We start from the raw sequence: 18,560 nt of genomic DNA on the forward strand, positions 1-18,560 counted from the left end.
ATGTCACCACTTTGTATTTTAGCATTTAGTATGAGTCATAGAATCATATTCTATGACACATAACTTATGAGCTTTCACATTCCCCATGCTCCATGAGTCTTGTAGTTAATGAAGAGAGAGGGTGACTATATAAAGCACCCTCCTCCCACCTTGTATTATGTTAAGTCTTTCTCCTTTGTTAATATACTTTACCTTGCGTATTCTCTGTGTCTTACTCCTTGTCTCTCTCACTCTCTCTCCCTCTCTCATACACACACACAATTCATATCTATTCCGCTGCACAGAATCCATCTCTTGATTCTTTACACTTGGTATGTACACTCCAAGTCACAAATGTTGGTTTTGTATCCCACTACCTTGGTCTGGGAAAGAAGCATGGAGAAGCTTGACAAATTTGGTTTCTTCCATTGCTTAACCTTCACCTTTATCTTATTTTTTTGGACTAAATTGGAATGTAGGGTTGTATGAGGTTGTGGTCTAATTAAGGTGTGGGGAGTCAATGGCTTCAGCGAATCGTGGGTTGGGTGGAATCAGGGGTTTTGGGGAGTTGTGGGTTGGGTGTGCGAGTGGGGCAACAATGTTTGGGTGTTCTATGCTTGGCTTTCATGGTGTGCATCAAGGCATGGTGATGGTGTGGATCATGTGTTGTGGGTGTTGTGCAAAGTTTGTTTGCAACACAAATTGACGATGGAGCAAGTGTTGAGAAAGCGTTGCAACATGCAATAGGTAAGGCAATGACAATGTAGCAATGAGCAATGATAGCAAGCTATGCAACAACAACGACTCTATGCAAGCAATGGGAGCAACACGACAATAGAGAAGAAGAGCGATGACATTAAGAGCTTCTACATCGAGGAGCAATGGAAAGAGCATAAGGATTATATATAGTGTTTGGGCACTCATCTTTGTCGGGACTTGGGAATAGTTTTTTGCTCTTGGGACCCAAATTTGCGTAATGTGATTAGGGTCCGTGTTGGGGTGGGTCACGCTCTTTATCATCTTGTCATGTCGGGGTTTATTAGTGAGGTTAATCATGTTTTTCTCAACCCATATTTGAGTAGGTGGGCCTCTGATTCAATTTGCTACCGCGGGTTGAGAAGCGAGTTGCCTTATCATTTGGTCGGTGGGTGTAGGTTGTTGTTTGAGAGTGGACACGGACAATGTGAAGCACCCGATGGGTACAAACACAAACACGCACAGACACAACACATCACAATACGCTTTAAATTGTTGTATTTCTTGGATTTGTTCTGTGTGTTGCCAAAAAAAGGCTACAGTATGCAGTATGTACACACACACACACACACACACATAAAAATACGTATACAGTACGTATACACACCCAAAAACATACGTATATGTATGGGTATTGAATTGGGTGTATGTATGAAAAAAGGGGGGGGGGGAGGGGAGGGAGGAGGAATAACGGCTAGGTGATGGATGGACGGCTGAGATTGGGAAGGGGCCCAGAGATCCAACGGTGGAGGAGGAGGGAGGAGGGACACACACACACACACACACACACAAAAAAAAAACCGTTGGATTTTTATCAAACGGCTACTATGGAGAGAGAGAGAGAGAGAGAGAGGAGCGAAGTTTTATACTTTTACTTGCTCTTTGATTCTCCTCCTCCTCCTCTGTTTCTTCTTCTTCTTCTTCTTCTTCTTCTTCTTCTTCTGCTCCCCTGCTTCTGCTCTGCTCTACTCTGCTCCCTGTTCATTTGCTTCTCGCCATCGCCATCCCTTCCATCGGGCTATATATATATATATATATATATATACCTAAACACCTGCTCTCATCCGTCCATCCGTCCATCAATCCGTTATTCAATAAATCAATCAATCAATCAATCAATCAATCGCCATGTGGAACGAGCAGCAGAGTCACAATCACCATCATCATCATGCCCACACCTCCATCACCACCAACACCACATCCACCACGAATGGGCCTCCCCTGTTCCCGCAGATCCCCCAGAACCAGAACCTACAGAACCTACAGAGCCTACAGAGCCATAGCCATAGCCATGGCCAACCTCGACTCTCCAAATCGGCTCCTTGCTCCCCTCTCAAGCCCTTGCTCTCCAAGCGCCCCACCCCTCCCGCTCGCTCCGATTCCTTCCATGTCATCCACAAGGTCCCTGTCGGAGACACTCCTTATGTCAAAGCCAAACACGTCCAGGTTCCTTCTCCTTCTCCTTCTCGCTTTTGATTATTATTGTTGTGCCTGTCTCTGCCCTGTGCATCTCTTTCTGAGTTTCTTTTTTTTTTTTTGTTTGTGTTTGTCTTCCTCTTTCCTGCTGAAATGGTTTTTCCATGTGAATTTGCTGCTTCAGCTCGTCGACAAGGACCCCAACCGAGCCATCGCCTTGTTCTGGGCCGCCATTAACGCAGGCGACAGAGTGGACAGCGCCTTGAAGGACATGGCGATCGTGATGAAGCAGCAGAACAGGCCGGAAGAAGCGATTGAGGCCATCAAATCGCTTCGCTACCGATGCTCAGACCATGCTCAAGAAAGCCTCGACAATGTGTTACTGGACTTGTATAAGGTATGTATGTATATGAGTGATGGATTCCTTTTTGCCTGCACTGCACTGCGTTCGTCAAATTCTCTGTATTCCTTCCCCAAGCTTTAATGGTGGACCTGTCTCTTTAGTTGCGACAATGATAAATCAGATTTCCATAACTACTGTGCCATGCTTCATGGAAACCATTAATCTCGCTGTGTCCTCAGAGGTTGTTGTCATCCATCGCCCGTATTGGACACTCTCTTTTTTATTCTACGAACAATCTGCACTAGGCAGGCTGCTAAATAAAGCTTCCATGGAAGCTCTACACGTTCTTCACTTATTTCCTTAACTGAAATCTATCGTAACCAAACACATTACCAGAAACCCTACAAATCGTTTGGTTTCGGCAGAGTCTATGTTTGGGTTACTAACGTGTACAGTAGAAAGACACATTCATTCAAACTCTGCAATTTTGTATTTGATTTGAGCTTTAAAAAAAATGTATTCTTTTGATCAGTGACTAAAACTCAATCGTCGTCTGTACATTGCAGAGGTGTGGACGTTTAGATGATCAGATCGCTCTGTTGAAGCATAAACTTCACTTGATCCATCAGGGTCTCGCCTTCAATGGAAGGAGGACAAAGACAGCTCGATCGCAAGGGAAGAAATTCCAAGTGTCCATTGAGCAAGAAGCAACGAGGCTACTGGTAATAAATTCTTAATTAGATCCTTAAGTTTTTTAAATCACTGTTATTTTTTACTGCGTCTTCTTGATTGCCCTAGGGCTGTGAATCTATCTGTTTTAATCGGCATGGTTGAATCTGTATTTCTGTATGTATGTATGTAAATGTTTTAGCTAAATTTTGACAGAGAGAATTCATGTTTCTTCTTACAGGGAAATCTCGGATGGGCATACATGCAGCAATCGAACTTTATAGCGGCAGAAGCTGTGTACAGGTCAAATTCGGCTTCCTTCACATCTTGATTTTCAGATTTGATTCGTTTCTAGCTATGGCCATGTGTGTCCTATCTGCTTCTGCTTAGGGTTTAGGTGTGCACAGAGGAAGGGTTAGGGTTTAGGGTGCAGAGGTTAGTCGTTGAGATTCTGATCCTTTTCTTTAATTGTGCGCAGGAAAGCTCTATCGATCGAACCGGACAACAACAAGGTCTGCAACCTTGGGATATGTCTGATGAAGCAAGGCAGGCTCAAGGAAGCCAAGGACATGCTCAAGAGCGTGAAGCCTGCTTGCGGCGACAGTCCATGGGGCTCAGATTCTCATCTAAAATCCTTCGATCGAGCTCAGCAGATGCTGCAGGAGATGGAGGGAGGAGGAGGAGGAAGAGAGATGGCTATGGCTTCTTCCATCACCATCACCAACATTTCTGATGAAGATCAGTTCCCTGCCATCTCTGCAGAAGCTCTATCCACATTCTCGTGCAAATGGAATGCTAATCAGAACCCTAGCAACGATACATCTGACCTCTCAGGGGCTCTGTTCGCCACATCAGGGTTTGGACCTTCTTCATCCTCAGCTGCAGGAGGAGGAGCTATTGTTTCTTCAGCCCAAAGACCTCCTCTCCCTCCTCCTTCCATCGTCTCTTCTAAAGGTGAGGCTATGGCGATTCTGCAGGCCCAGCAGGCATCGGCTGCGCAAGGCGAAACCATGGCTATGGCTATGGCGTTTCTTAATCACAACCAGAATCAGAGCTTACCATTACTGGCTTCTGCTGTGCCTGCGACGAATGGCAAGTGGGAGGAGGAGGATGCAGAGCACGGATTCGGAGACGAGAATAAGAGTGATCCTCCTCCTCCTCCTCACCATAGCCATGGTCTCCTCCCTCGCCAATCCATCAATTGGCATGCCGAATCTCTGCGTGTGAAGCTAGAGAAAGTTATGGTCAGCAGCAGCAATGGTAATAATAATAATGCAGCAGTTCCTAGCAGGAAAACTACTGCTGCATCAGGCCATGGAATTCAGATGAAGAGAAGTAACAGCTCCTCTTCAGGGACACCATTGATGAATTCCTCTCCTTCTTCGTCCATGAATTGGGGCACGCAGACATTGTTGGGAGAGAGCAATGGGAGCTTGCTCAACAGTGCAGCCCTTCCTTTTGTGGCTGCCCCAAGATCATCAGGTTTTGGAGCATCCTCGTGCCCTAATACCTGCAAATTCTCTTCGTCGGAGAATCAGGAGAAGAAGAAGACGATGGCATCAGGCAGTAGGAAGACATCTTCCTCTCATTTGAGGTCTCCATCTCTGCAGAGCCTCGTGTTGCCTGATCGAGGCGCCACACCTGAGCATGCGAAGAAGAGCTGCTGCAAATCTCTGAGCTTCTTGATGGATGCCCATGGCAGCAATAGTAATAATAATGCTAATAATCATAGCAATAACGGTGATGATGCATGGTCGAGTTTAGGGTTTATTCAGGCTGATTCGAGCAGCCCTCTCTGCACCATAGCCACAGTCCTGCGCAAACGATCGACGAGTTCTTTAAGCTCCGTCACCGCCATGTCTCCCTTGCAAGCACCTGCTGCACAAGCAGAAGAAGAACAGGATGAAGCTGCAGACAGGGAAGACAACCGAGAAGATCGAGCAGAAGAAGAAGATGAAGACGATGATGATTTTCAAAGACGCCTTCAAGTCTTTGTAGAGATGACACTCCCTGTGTAGGAGGGAGCAAGAATTTTTAGGGTTTATTTTTTAGGGTTTAGACAGGTGTCTGTCCATGGGATTCCGACATGGGAATCCCTGCAGTGAGAATTCATGAATGGGAGATTTCTCTCCTGCAAACAATCTCTCTCTCCCTCCCTCCCTCCTTCCCTCACCTCCCACAAAAGTGAAGGTTTTTTTTAGGGTTTTATTCTTTCTGTTTTTGTTTTTGGGGTTCAGTCCTTGCGAAGAAGGGTTCACATAACAACAAACAGACAGACAGTTCGCCATCGCCACAAAACTGTCTGTGGGGAAGAGAGAAGAAAGAAAGGCAGTTTCTCTGTGTAACTGAACTGATGATCTAAAACTACCACTAACTATAACTATAAGTATAGATATAGATATAGATAAGGAAGATTGATAGATAGATAGATAGATCTGATTAATCTGTTTGTGTGTCTGTCTTTTGCCATCTCTACAAGAAACAGAGCAGAAAGGAATGGAAGAAGAAGACTCTCTTTCTCTCTCTATATACATATAGAATTTTATGTTCTGTTCTTCTTCTTCTCTGTGTCAATTCTATCTTTCTCTTCTCTCAATCTAGTTAATTTTGTGTCTTTGCTTTTCTGTGGCTTTTGGTAATTGTGCCTAACTATATGAAATCATTAGAGTGTTAAAACCCTAACTAAGGAAATCATGAGAATTGTAAAACCCTAACTAAACCCTCGAATACGCGTCGATAAGTTGGTTGTATGCATCTACTTGTTGTTGATCGGTAGAATGGAGACACTCAAATGCTTCATTCTTATTGTGAATACTCTAGAATTAAGTACAGAAGCATTAGGCCTAATGACCATTCTAATGTGAAAGGGGACAACCTTTTTATATGTGAGCTATAAATGCTACTTTTGTGCTTTTTCAGTGCTACTTCAGTCTTTTGATCTTGAGCCCCTTTGTAACCTAAGCAAAGAGCTCTCCCTCTTCTTCTCATATTTGTGAGTGATTAGTGGTTAGGGCTTTTAATCCAAGCACTAATGACTCCCCCCATTGTAAGTAAGGTGATCTAGCAATCCATTTGCATTGCCGTATTTATCTTAATTTGTTAACGCTTAAGCCTTTAGATGCTCATGAGATTCAAAAAGTAGTCTACCTTGTTATTTAAAATACGTACAATAGACATTCTAAAGCTAAAATATATCAAACACCTAAATTATAAAACATCTTGTACAAATAAAATACACGTGTTGTAATGACGACAAGGTCGAGGAGAGGGATCTGAGGCTGACACTTGAAGTTGTTAGTGAGGTCTTGAGAAGCTCTCCAACTAAGTTCGGTTACCTTGGGAAGAAAGAAATATTGTCAAGAAGGAGGATGTTGATGGGCATCATCAGGAGATGGTGTAGATGTTAAACCAAGGGGTTTAGGTATCCTAAGAGTAATTAGTAATTAGTTTTCGTCGGTGTTCTTTTAATTAACATCTATTGTTTTTATTTTCTTTATCTTTCTTTACATTCAAGTGACATTTTTTTGCGATCATCTCATTATCAATCTCTTAATGATTACTTTGCTATCCATGCGATTTATTTTTCTAGTTTACTTTCATTTTGCTTACAAAGCTCCCAAAATCTAAGGCCAACATTCGGATTAATGCTATAGCTAGACCGAAATATAGGTTAACAACTGAGCATCTATCTCCCTTGCACATACAATCGTACATGACAACACAACACTTTACCTAATCACCTTAGAATGTGAATGCCAAGACACCCTTTAGGAGGTCAAGGTTATTGAAAGATAAGTGGAAATGTAGTCCAACGAATACTCCAAGGGTGGAATTTTGATGATGACATGACTTGAGAAATAACTAGTATCCCTTGTTAAGGTCGTAATAGAGAACAAGATAAAGTGATAGAAGAGAATAAGAAAAGAAGAGAAAATTAAGCCAAAAGTACAAGTTTACAAGAATATTCCCAAGATTGAATTAAACCAAAATGGTTTATTATTGACTAAAGCACTTGCTTATATATCATGGTTGGACCAATGCATGCTCACCACCTCACATCCATGCATGATTACCATTTGGCGAAGGTCATGGGTTCGAGTTCCCATATGATCTTCTTTGTGATGATTGGTAATGTGTAATATATATGAGCTATTTTGTACAACAATGCATGATCTAGGCGTTAGCTCATTGGGATATTGATGATGGAATTCAGCTGCAATTTCTATGAAATTGAAAATTGCAGCAACAAACTTGTCGTGCACTAAAGAGTCAGTAAATTTTGGAAATATGTTAGATGTGTATGATCGTTGTAGACAAAAAATATGGTGGGGAGAACCTTCTAGGTAGTGCCACTAATGCTCAAAAGAATCTACAATGACCAAGAGCTCCTTGGCACGAATCTAGTATTCGATTTCAACAACTTCGATTTTCCATGAATGGAAAGTGATTGGATCTAGTTGTTAATATGATACGTCCAAATACAAAATTTGACATATTAGCTAATAAGGCAAAGGGCTTAGTTGGGTCATCATGGATCAAAAAAAGGTAAGATGTAAATGCATGCTTTAAGCTTTCAAATGCCTCAATTGTATCTAAAGTCCATGTGAATGGTCGATTCTTTTGTGTAAAAAATCATAAGAGGCAAAACCATATTTGAGTATTTCATAATGAATTTGTGGTACAAACTGCAAATCCCAAGAAACATTGGACGTCGCATATAGATCATGGTGTTTGCCAATCTAGAATTGTTTGCACCTTTGTTGGATCCATTGAGATACCTTCCGATGGTATTATGTATCAAAGGAATTCCACTTTGTTGCAACCAGATCTACACTTTTCAAGTTTGTTGTAGAAACCTTATTATTGTAATCGTCATAGGACTTGGCGAACATGCACATCTAGCTCCTCGTAAGTCTTGGAGTAAATTGGAATGTTATCTCGATAAACAATGTTGAATATGCCCAAGATGTCTCAAATAATATCATTGTCCATATGTTGAAAAAACATTGGCGCATTCGTGAGACCAAAAGGCTTAATTGTATATTCAAAATGTCCACAACAACTACGAAACACATTTTTCATTCATCGCCTAGACAAATTTGAATGAGATTATAAGCACCGTGAATGTCAAGCTTTTGTGATGTATTTAGCTCCATTCAAATGTTCCAAAAAGGTTGAGATTAGATGCAAGGCATATTGATTTCAAATTGTGACTATATGGAAGTTGATGTGTAGTTTTGTTGGGATTCGAGGATTGCTCAATTTCTTCAATCAATCTTTGTATTATGAAGCTCGAACTAAGGTGGAACAAGAACGATGGGATGCTCAAGACAATGGATTATATTGAATGAAATCACACGGGCTAGATTGCCAAGAACCACATAAACTTAGACTCTTCGGTTATGTCTCTAGAGGCAATTGGCCGACCGGCTATCTATGATAGTGACAAATGATGGACAAGGCAATTTTTTCAAGAGGACTTTTCATGCTAAGGTTAATTATTGGTCGATGAAGCAAGAGTTAGCTCTTGAATTTAAGAGAGAAGTGCTAATTTCAACTTGTGCTACAAAAACTCGACTAACTTGATTTGAGCAACGGAACCATTACTTTTGATTGTCCAATCAAATGGTTCCTATTTTGGGTAGACTGACTTGTTTAACAGTTCATCTATCTAGCTAATGACGTCAAACCTATTTGATTGTGCAAGGCTCAAGGGTACTGATCTGAATCTTGGATAACACTTTATTACATATGAGACAAAGATTATGTTGTGTAAAATTATTCAAAGAAAACAACAAAAACTATGCACGATACACCACAAAAATTGAACATGGAAGACACTCAAGGAGGTAAAAACCATGGGACCTAGTCCAGAAATAATTTACTATCAACGTAAAACTTGTACACCAAAGTTCTACTTTGAACAAGTTAGAGTATTATGTAAAACAGAATGTCAATTTTCCTCTAACAACTAAACCCAACTAAAAAGACACAAAAACAACTACCAAGAAGTCACAACACATGGCTGGTGACAGGATGCGGTGATGGAAGGAGAGCATAAGCTCTCCAAAATCTAATTTTCTTTCTACAACAGAAAAATGCTCGTTTCCCCCCCTTTATCTCACATTCCAAAGTGAGTATATATGTGTGAATACATCTAAGTGTGACCCCTGTTCACATGATATTTAAAAGAAAAAGGTTTTGGGCGTCCATGGCCCATCCACACACCAAAACAGTGGCCAAAAAACCTAACAAGTACTAGGATGACTAGATGTAACTAGAGAATCAAGATCCACTTTAGCATTTTCTTGATTAACTTGCTTATGTGGATGAGGAAAATTTATCATTATGTGTCCTAGGGCACCACAATATAAACATAGATGATTTAACTGCCACCTTCGCTTTTCAGCTTTAGTTAATATGAGCGACATTCATTGGATATCTATTGGGATGCATTTGGATGACAAGCTACACCCGGTTTACAAATGATGCAGAAAAAAATGAACATTATTTGCACCCTTTAACTTGTGGTTCGGATTATTGTATTGGAGCATCTTGACCACATGTTCTTGAACGTAGCACATAACATATGTACTCGAATGCATTTGAAAACATTCTTTTTCATGCGTTTGCAAAACGAATGTGTGTGTTATGAAAACATACTTGTGTGTGTGTTTTTTTTTTATGTTCTTCACCTTAACTTTCTTACTTTAAAAAAAAGTTTTACCATATAATAAATAATGAATCGGTATTTACCATACTTGAATGATTGAGACTCACTGGAATGCGAATGCACATATGGTTTATACTATGTTCTTGAATGCTTGGATTCACCTTTCTACTTGTAATTTATTCTAAATAAAAAACTGTAGGGTTATAACGTTTCAATGGATTCCTCATATATCACACAGAAGGGAACTTTGTGGTAATTGAATTCCCATATGGTGTTTGACCATAAGCTATTTGGGAAGGTACTTATCCTTACTTTTCAAAGGACACATCCACACTTTCCTTGTGGCATCATCAATGAGGGTGACAAAGTATGATGATGCTTTGCATATTGAGTGAACGGGAATCAGTCTGCAAATGCCATGATGCCCTAGGTTGAGTGGGTTAGTGGTAAACTCCAGTTGGACACAACCTTCATCAACGACATTCTGAATATATGGTGGGTGGTCAAACAAGTTAAAATTCGGCATTAGGTAGGAAAATAACTAGAATTCAATAAAATGTTCATCTTGGCCATAGATATATTGGCTCAAATGACTGGCATAATGCAATGATCAACCGATCTATCATTGCCAAAGAAGTCGTTGCTTTCCGAGACATGCAGTGTAGATACGATGAAGTAGATTCATTGCCAATTGCAAAAACGACAAGATTTTCCCTATTAGGATCTTCAAAGTTCTTGAATAATGTAGTAGTAGTAGTAGTGTCCTCTCGAGCTTCACGTTTCCATAACAGTCGTCCATCGCTGGTGCTTCCTTCATCTTGCATTCAACATCCGATCTTCTACGTACATACGACACGCTTTCCTTCAGTTTGCTAATAAAATTATACCAAGAAGCTTTTCTTCTGTTTGCCAAGACCTAGGCAGGCAGGCAGGCAAGCGGAGAACATGCGTGAGGGTCCAACATTTCATTGTGGTGGTTTCAAGAGAGACTTCATAGCAGACCAGGCCAGGGCCAGGGCCAGGGCCAGGGCCAGGGCCAGGGCCAGGGCCTGACCTGACCTGACCTGACCTGAAGAGACACTCCATTCAGTGGAGACCTGACCTAATAGCTTGATTCCAGTTCACAATGAAGAAAGACTACAGAAATGGAGCCCCCCCCAAACAACACGTGAACCTCCTCCTCCTTCTCCTTCCTTCCTTCCTTCCTTCTTTCTTTCCTTCCTCTGTTTTTTACCCTTCCTCCTTTTTCTCGAACGAAGTCTTATCTCTTATCTTCTTCATCAGAGCGGGAAAAAAGCTTTTTCATGTCCCCCATTTCTGCACATCCCCTGCTGGGTCTCCGTCTCTGTCGCTGCCTGTGGTGTCTCCTCCTTCCCCATCTTCTCTCACACCTTTCATCGCAGGAAATCAACGGTGTAGATCCACCCAAACTTCAGTCGGATTCATGATTCTAAAGCTTCCGATCCCATGGCCTTCCTTTTCTCTAAATCTGCTCCTGTAATTCAGGTATGCATACACCTATTGTCCAAATCACCTTTTTGTATTTGTTTAGAATCTCCATGCAGAGATCAGTATTCAGAGCGTGAGGTTAATCCTTTAATCAAATGGTCCAATGAAAGTAGCGAGAAATTGGGTTGTCCTAGTTCATCGTTCTATTAGATTTAACTTAAAAAATTTGTTGGCTTTTTGTCTGTTCATTTCTCTGATTAATCATATTATTTACGTTTAAATTTTAACTTAATTCTCAGATTAAGTGAAAGAAGTCAACTAGAAATCGGGTTCTTCTGAGTAAATTAATTTTGCTTCATTCGATTAATTATTATCAGACATTAATCTTAAAATTTGAACTTAATCCCAGTATTTGTAAACTTAATCAACTATTTAGAAATCGGGTTCTTTGACTCAGTCCTCCTCTTTTAAACACTAGATTCGCTTAGCTTTTTAGGATTTTTTTTCCACTTCAAATTTGCGATTAGTTAAAGCTAGGCTTCATTTTCAATTTAATCCTCTGATTTTGAAACTAGAAATCGTTTTCTATGATTTGATCCCCCTCCTTTTGCTTGTTAATGAGATTAACTAGTAATTAGGTTCTCTGGGTCAAGATCCCGTATGATTCAAGCAACCTTTTTTGCTTGTTTTTGTGGACCTAATTAAATTAACTAGCATATAAGATCTCTGGTTCAAAATCCACGGTATTTGATTTATTTCATTTATATTGCCTGATATACTCAATATTGACCATTATCTTGAATTTAATACACAGATTAGCTGAAACTACCTTGCAATTGAGTTTTCTGAATTCATGCCGCATTTTGCCTAGTTTTCCTTTATTTTTCGAGCTTAATCATAAGATTTGTTGAGTTTACAAGGAAACTGTGTTCCCTTATTAAACCCTATTCTTTTTCTTGTGTTTTTGTTTCAAGATGTACAATCCTTTACATTTTGACCATACCGAAATGGTTCAACAGACTGAGATGGGGAACTTAAAGGCCTGTCAAGTGCCTCTAGATGGTACTTTTCGGGAAGAATCTAATGCTGAAGATTTCTGCCATGTCCCAGCTTTTAATAAGTTCGGGAAAGAAGATCCCGTGCACTGCTGGTCTGTGGATGATGTTGTGTCTTGGGTTCTGGAGAATGTTCCAATTCAAAGTGAACGTTTGGAAGGTATTCTTGTCACAATTATTGTTCTTTTTTTGTCACTCAAGTGTCTGTTACTGTTGTACATAGAAACCCTCAGGTTCATAATCAAAGGCAAAACTATATAAACAAGTGTTATTTCCTATGTTATGCTTTCGGAAGATGAAGATGACTTTCTGGGTATGCTTTGACTTCATAGGATTCATGCATTGTAGACACCTATAACAAAAAGATTACCCTTCTACATAAAGGAAAGACTCATTCCTTAGAACTGAAGTTCAAAGGGGAGTCTGTCTTTGTTATTTCTAATGTATTGAAGGATCAAACTTTTATGTATTTGGTCTTTGCTAAGGATGTTAATGCACATGAAAGTGAATATATTTCGTTTGCATTAGGCGAATACCAATTTTCTACAAAGAGAATCGCTCCCTAGAAGGCCCAAGAATGATACATTTGATTTTGTGCTTAGTTCAGTGAGAGTCAGTCAAAATAATGAGCTTTAATTAGAGAAGTGATGGATTCATGCCAGTTTGTCTCCTTACTATACTCCATACTTATTGTGCAAAAGGAAGATGGTACTTGTTACACATGTGTTGGCTATCATACGTTGAACAATCTGAAACAGATTTCACATACCAAGGATTGATGATATTCTTGATGGATTACCAGGCAATGTTTAGAAGGATTATTTTAAAGAGTTGTTATCATTGGCTTTGGTTTCCTCTCGAACTACTTTTAGCCTCTGTAATTTCTGGTGATTCTGTTTGGATCTACAAATACTTCTGCCATTCTCAATAGGATGATGGATTGTTTTTTTAATCCAGACAAGGCCATACTTGTGGGCACACTTGTTGTTGACATGATAGTGTATACTAGGAATGAACAAAAGCACCAGGTTCATTTCGCCGGGAAATCAGAATAGATGCTTATTAATGCAAAGAAAAGTGAATGCTTCTTGGGAAATATGCATATCCTTGGACACGTTGTCACAAAACAGGGTTACAAAAAGGTGCTGCCAAAGTAGAGGCATCAATCGGAAACTGTTCATGATGTTTTGCAGTTATATCATTAGTGCTGATTTTTATGTGCAAACACAAAATCAAATATTGCATTATTTTATCACATGAAAAACCCTTGGGATGATATGCTTAGTACTGTATGTTGTTGTCTATAGTCAATAACCAAGGCTCGAGGATGAGAAGTCTACTTTGAAGAGTTGTATCTGACTGCCTGGGTACTGCTTGAAAGAGTCTTTGATCTTCTTTTTATCCACAAATTGATGGACAGTTAAATTGAGCCTATTCTATTATTTAACTTAACTTAAATAATATGTTTCAGACCCCAAAGCAACTTAAGGAACTCTATTTACCCTTTAGTTTAATATGCCTGCAATAATACTATGCATACATAAACTGAGAAGACTTCTTAAAGAGTGAGCAGATGCCCTATCCAATTTTCATAGAAAGAGTAAGATAATAATTTTGAGGTAGACAAATATTCTCAGCTGCTGATGAAACATAAGAGACGCTTTGCCCTTGCAGATCGTCATTGTTGTGAACCCTTGTTTGCACCTGGTTATTGGGCACTTTTTTGAAAAGTCAAAGTTAACAAAGAAATATTAAAGTCTCTAAAAGACCATTAAGTCACATGAGATTTTGCAAAGATTACAACTGTTTAACTATCAACAAAAGCAACAAAAGTAAGAGATGAAAGAAAACTTCTCAGTACTCTCGCCTCTCTGAGACTCTTGAATTTGGCAAGACTACACAGGTGGCCAGTGTTAAAGCAATGTTTCCTAGGCAAGAGGATCTAAGATTTTGGATGGTCGTGTGGATGGTCGTGTGGATGGTCCAGCTAGCAGTGCACTCAGATGGGTGTGATTGCGTGTGCATTCCATTGTAGGCTCCATCTTGAATCTAATTTTGAAGTTAATTTCTTGGATCGTAAAGGTAATTCGAGGGTTTAAGAGAATACAATGTGAACTTTGTGTTCAATAAATTATAGAGTGAACGAGAATCAAAAGTCAAGTGCTCTCCATTTATAAGAGTTTTGTTGCATTTTTGGTTGTCTATTTGATACTTCATTTTGTAGTGTCGTAGTTTTTATTATTAAATCAATGCTCATTGTTGCCTGAAGCCAAGTACATAATGCCTTAATAAATACATGAAATCATGTTAACAGAATGTCATTTGTAAGTGTCATTTGAGAAAATCATTAAGCTCATGTAATACATTAGAAAAATTCTTTGCATTAGAAGGTCTGAATAGTAGTCACCCAAACAAATTTGAATGCAGAACTAGAAGGAATTCTATGTCCATCTTATGCTTATCTGATTCTTTGATTACAGATTGTTGCCAAGCATTTGTAAAAGAGGGCATTGATGGCTTGAGATTTCTAGCGTTACAAAGAAATAATCATGCATGTTCAGGCATGACAGATTCAGAATGGCTTCTTTTATATGTAATAATATAATCTATATCAACAAATGTTTCTTTTATTTTTATGCATCTGTTTCATTGATGCTGTTTTGTTTTATGCATTGTATATCAGGGTGCTAGAGAGAGCTTGCTATCTCGAAGTGGAAATAGGTCCATGTTATCTGCTGAAAGCATTCCAAGCAGCCCATCCAATTCATCTCCTAAGACACCGAAGGGGGTGAATCAAGAAGATTCGTTTCTGTCCTCACATGTTCCTTTGAGGTAGCTATGTGAACGAATCTCAGAGCTTAAAGTCTGCATCATACATATATGATTTTCTATCACAATAGGATATTGTGCAAACTAATTGTGTACAATCATATATTGTATTTTCAGGTTACATACAAGTAAGAGCTTGTCACTTAGACCTTCTCATAAGTCAGGATTCCTAAGGTCATCATTGAGGTTTCTCTCTCTCTCTTCAAGGACAAATTGGTGGAGCTCAAGTGGCTCAACCAAATATGAACAAGTGAGGCGATGGTTTCATTTCCACATGGAATATAAATTAATGGTATGATTTATCATGCCATTGCGTAACACTAGATTGACTTTTCTAATCACTTGTTTTCTAGAAGGATCCTGTGGCAACAGAACTTTATGCTCTTCAGGAAGAGATTCTCAGTGCTGAGGAGCGTGAAGCAATTCTAAAAGCTAAGTAAGTATTAAGACTATCTGCAAATGTTATCATACTCGGTTGAATGTTGGATCTTATATTGTGATTGTTTTTGAAGTTTAGACATTAATTTGTTTAATGTAATGCATTTTTCCCAGGATGCAGCATTTAGATGAGATATTGAGGACAGCTCAATTGGCCAGTTATTTGTACACCAGAATGGTGGGGTTTTGTGGGCTCTAGTTTTTGTTTTCTTTTGAGTATGTTGATCCTGAATGATAATTCTATTTATATCCATTCAAGATATATTTATCTATATATGTGTTTGTCTATACATACATGTACAAATGTGCAATATATGTGCACATGCATATCCAACATACATGCATATATTTGCATTTATGTATATTTTTATGTCTGTGTGTAATATACATGTATATACAGGCATGCAATATATGTGGACATGCATATCCAACATACCTGTATATATTTGCATATATGTATATTTTGTGTACATCTGCAGATATCAAGCACGCGTGCTTTCATGTGCACATACATATATGTGTGTATGTACTTCCAAGAAATTGAAACTGAAAACAGTTTCGACTTGACAGCGATGGACGCCTTTGCCTGGTGAATTGCCGGTCGACGATTCTGACGTTGATGATTGGTTACAAAGATTTCTTGTTTTAGAAGGTTCAACACTGTTTTTCTTTCCTCAAGCGGCAGGTTGGTTCTTGATTAAAGAAGAAGAAGAAGAAGACATATTTTATATTCGTGTTAGGCAAAATGTCAAATCAAACTTGTAGCCACATAGCCATTTATAAATAACAAATTTTTTTATGCTATATCTTAGATTTAAGGCCAGAAGGAGCTATTCTCTTCACCGAGGTTGTGGAAGTTGGATTGATATCAGGAAAAATACAACATGATGAGGAGGATATAACTTGGTTTGGATTCCATGTCACAACATCAGAGGGACTACGGCTCGAATGTGCCACTCCTATAAAGCTTCAGGTTTTCTTTTGCAAAAAACAGAATCAATTCCTTTTCTTTTGCGAAAATTCGTGGTTAAAATACGAGAATCACCCTGGTGTTTCCGAATATTGCCAGAACTGCTAGGCAGTAGGAAAAATATTTTAGCATGAGAGGAAATGTTTTAGAGAGTGGAAAATAGTTTGTTTTTAGAGAGGAATAAGGGTTTTGGAGTGAAGAAAGGGGTGTTCTGGTAATTCTCAAAATGTAAGTGTGTTCTCGTAGATATCTCATTTTGTTTTGGTTTCACCTTTTGAATATCATTTAGTTTTGGTTTCCTGACACCCCCCCCCCCCCCCCCTCCCCATTCGACTGACTGAATCATACGGTTATACCTAGTCAATGCTGAATGTGTGCATTTGATCAATGAAGAAACTTATTTTAACCTGAAAAATAGGATAATTAGTATAACTTGTGGGCATTTCAGGCAGACTTATGGATGTCAATGATCCAAGCTTCACATTCGGAACATTCTTTGCTGGAAGGAGAGGGAGCATCATGATGTGATTAATAGTAGTACACTTCTTCATGCTTTGTCTCAGCAAACCCCCGGCCCTTTGTAAAAGATTTGAGAACCTGATGTCATAATGCACATAAACCTCTCGAATAATGTCACGTCATTATTATTGTACTAAACCGAACATCATATTTGATGGCTTGATAGATTTAGCAAAGTGTAAATCATCAGGAAGTTCCCTTTGAATTCAAGGGAACTGCGAATGTAAAGGTGGGACAATCACTATCTATGTACATAACTTCTTTTGTTTAGAATTGTAAGGTATTTTTGGTTCTGTCCCTGTTATATGCAAGGGAACACAATATACTTCTGTACGTGATTATAAATTAAAGATCTATTATTTCTACACGCGTTAGTGAAATCATTGACTTTGGTGAAAACATTTATTTTTGATTCATTTTTTGTTTGTGAATGTTCTGCCATATTATGATGCACTATTTCTTCTTAATGGGCAGTTAGGAATTCAATTGGCTTGATGGTGGGCTTTATTTGGATTGTTATGGTCTTTCTTCATGGTAACTCCAAAAGTTAGTAAATGAAAGAATAATGTAGAATATGCTCAATTCAAAAGCCTGAAGATTGAGTAAAACATTGTCCTAATAATAATTCTAGCTTTGTTTTGTAGGATTATCACGAAATATCTCAAATTGGGCTAGCTATTTCTTGTGGGTTGACTTCAAAAGGTGCCAATGTTTGTATTAAAGGGAATCCATTCCTTGTATTGTTGATGATTGCAATAAATGGGATGTTATTGATAGAGATGCGCATGCTTCTTGACATACATATTAATGAATCACTAATAGATCTGATATACACCATGAACCCTTGGATTTGTTCCTCATTAGTGGTTCTTGTTTGTTTGATGGACATTATAATTATCATAGTGAACGAACCACCTATACCTATGAAGGAGTCAAGGTACGAATAGGGATGCTATATATTGGACATTGCAACTAATAATATAGTTGTAAAATAGGTTTTGGGTAAATGACGACAATCGTACCTGACCACAAAGTAGGAATAATGTGAAAGCTGATTATATGCCTTTGCAATAGTATTGCCAAATAATGATTATGGAGGTATGACCACGTGTGTAACTTTAAAAACAAAAGTTAAGCATGTACTTAATCACCATTTCCATGGCCCATGACCCAAATGGTAAGCAATGCAATTTCAAGAAGTAGGATGTATGACTTTTGTTGTTTGACTTCAAGAAACTTCATAAGAAAACATTTTTTGACATTTTAAAACTCTTTCCTGGTAGATTTAGGGATGCTATATGTCAACTCTCACAAAGAAGCACTGATGTTATAAATGTGTCAAAGAGGTATTTTTGAAGAATCCAACATTTAATTTCTCCATAATTGCATATGTTCTCCAATGCATAGTTCGCCCTTTTTCCTGCTTCTAAGTGGTAGTCGCACACTTATTCCATCTATGATTAG

At 38.9% G+C, this 18,560-nt stretch overlaps 2 protein-coding genes across 3 annotated transcripts; both read left to right on the top strand.

The window, feature by feature from the left end:
* Positions 1-1,785: 1,785 nt before the first annotated feature.
* LOC147860061 (uncharacterized) lies at positions 1,786-5,222 on the top strand. The gene is made up of 5 exons (XM_087324677.1): positions 1,786-2,181; positions 2,336-2,548; positions 3,061-3,216; positions 3,405-3,466; positions 3,642-5,222. Exons 1-5 carry the CDS (start codon positions 1,864-1,866, stop codon positions 5,179-5,181), a joined length of 2,289 nt encoding a protein of 762 aa, XP_087180803.1. The 5' UTR covers positions 1,786-1,863; the 3' UTR covers positions 5,182-5,222.
* Positions 5,223-11,203: 5,981 nt separating this feature from the next.
* LOC147860062 (uncharacterized) lies at positions 11,204-17,463 on the top strand. 2 transcript variants are annotated; one of them, XM_087324793.1, is made up of 10 exons: positions 11,204-11,342; positions 12,260-12,500; positions 14,821-14,933; positions 15,024-15,172; positions 15,287-15,419; positions 15,523-15,605; positions 15,722-15,785; positions 16,178-16,292; positions 16,420-16,580; positions 17,026-17,463. In XM_087324793.1, exons 1-10 carry the CDS (start codon positions 11,304-11,306, stop codon positions 17,098-17,100), a joined length of 1,173 nt encoding a protein of 390 aa, XP_087180919.1. In that variant the 5' UTR covers positions 11,204-11,303; the 3' UTR covers positions 17,101-17,463. The 2 variants fall into 2 exon arrangements, with proteins under 2 accessions (XP_087180919.1, XP_087180920.1); XM_087324794.1 differs by having other exon boundaries at positions 15,526-15,605.
* Positions 17,464-18,560: the final 1,097 nt, after the last annotated feature.

Source organism: Azolla caroliniana, unplaced genomic scaffold, assembly GCF_043228905.1.
Source record: "Azolla caroliniana isolate FFs.n. ecotype wild unplaced genomic scaffold, voAzoCaro1.0.p SCAF_9, whole genome shotgun sequence".
In the NCBI taxonomy this organism is placed as follows: Eukaryota; Viridiplantae; Streptophyta; class Polypodiopsida; order Salviniales; family Salviniaceae; genus Azolla; species Azolla caroliniana.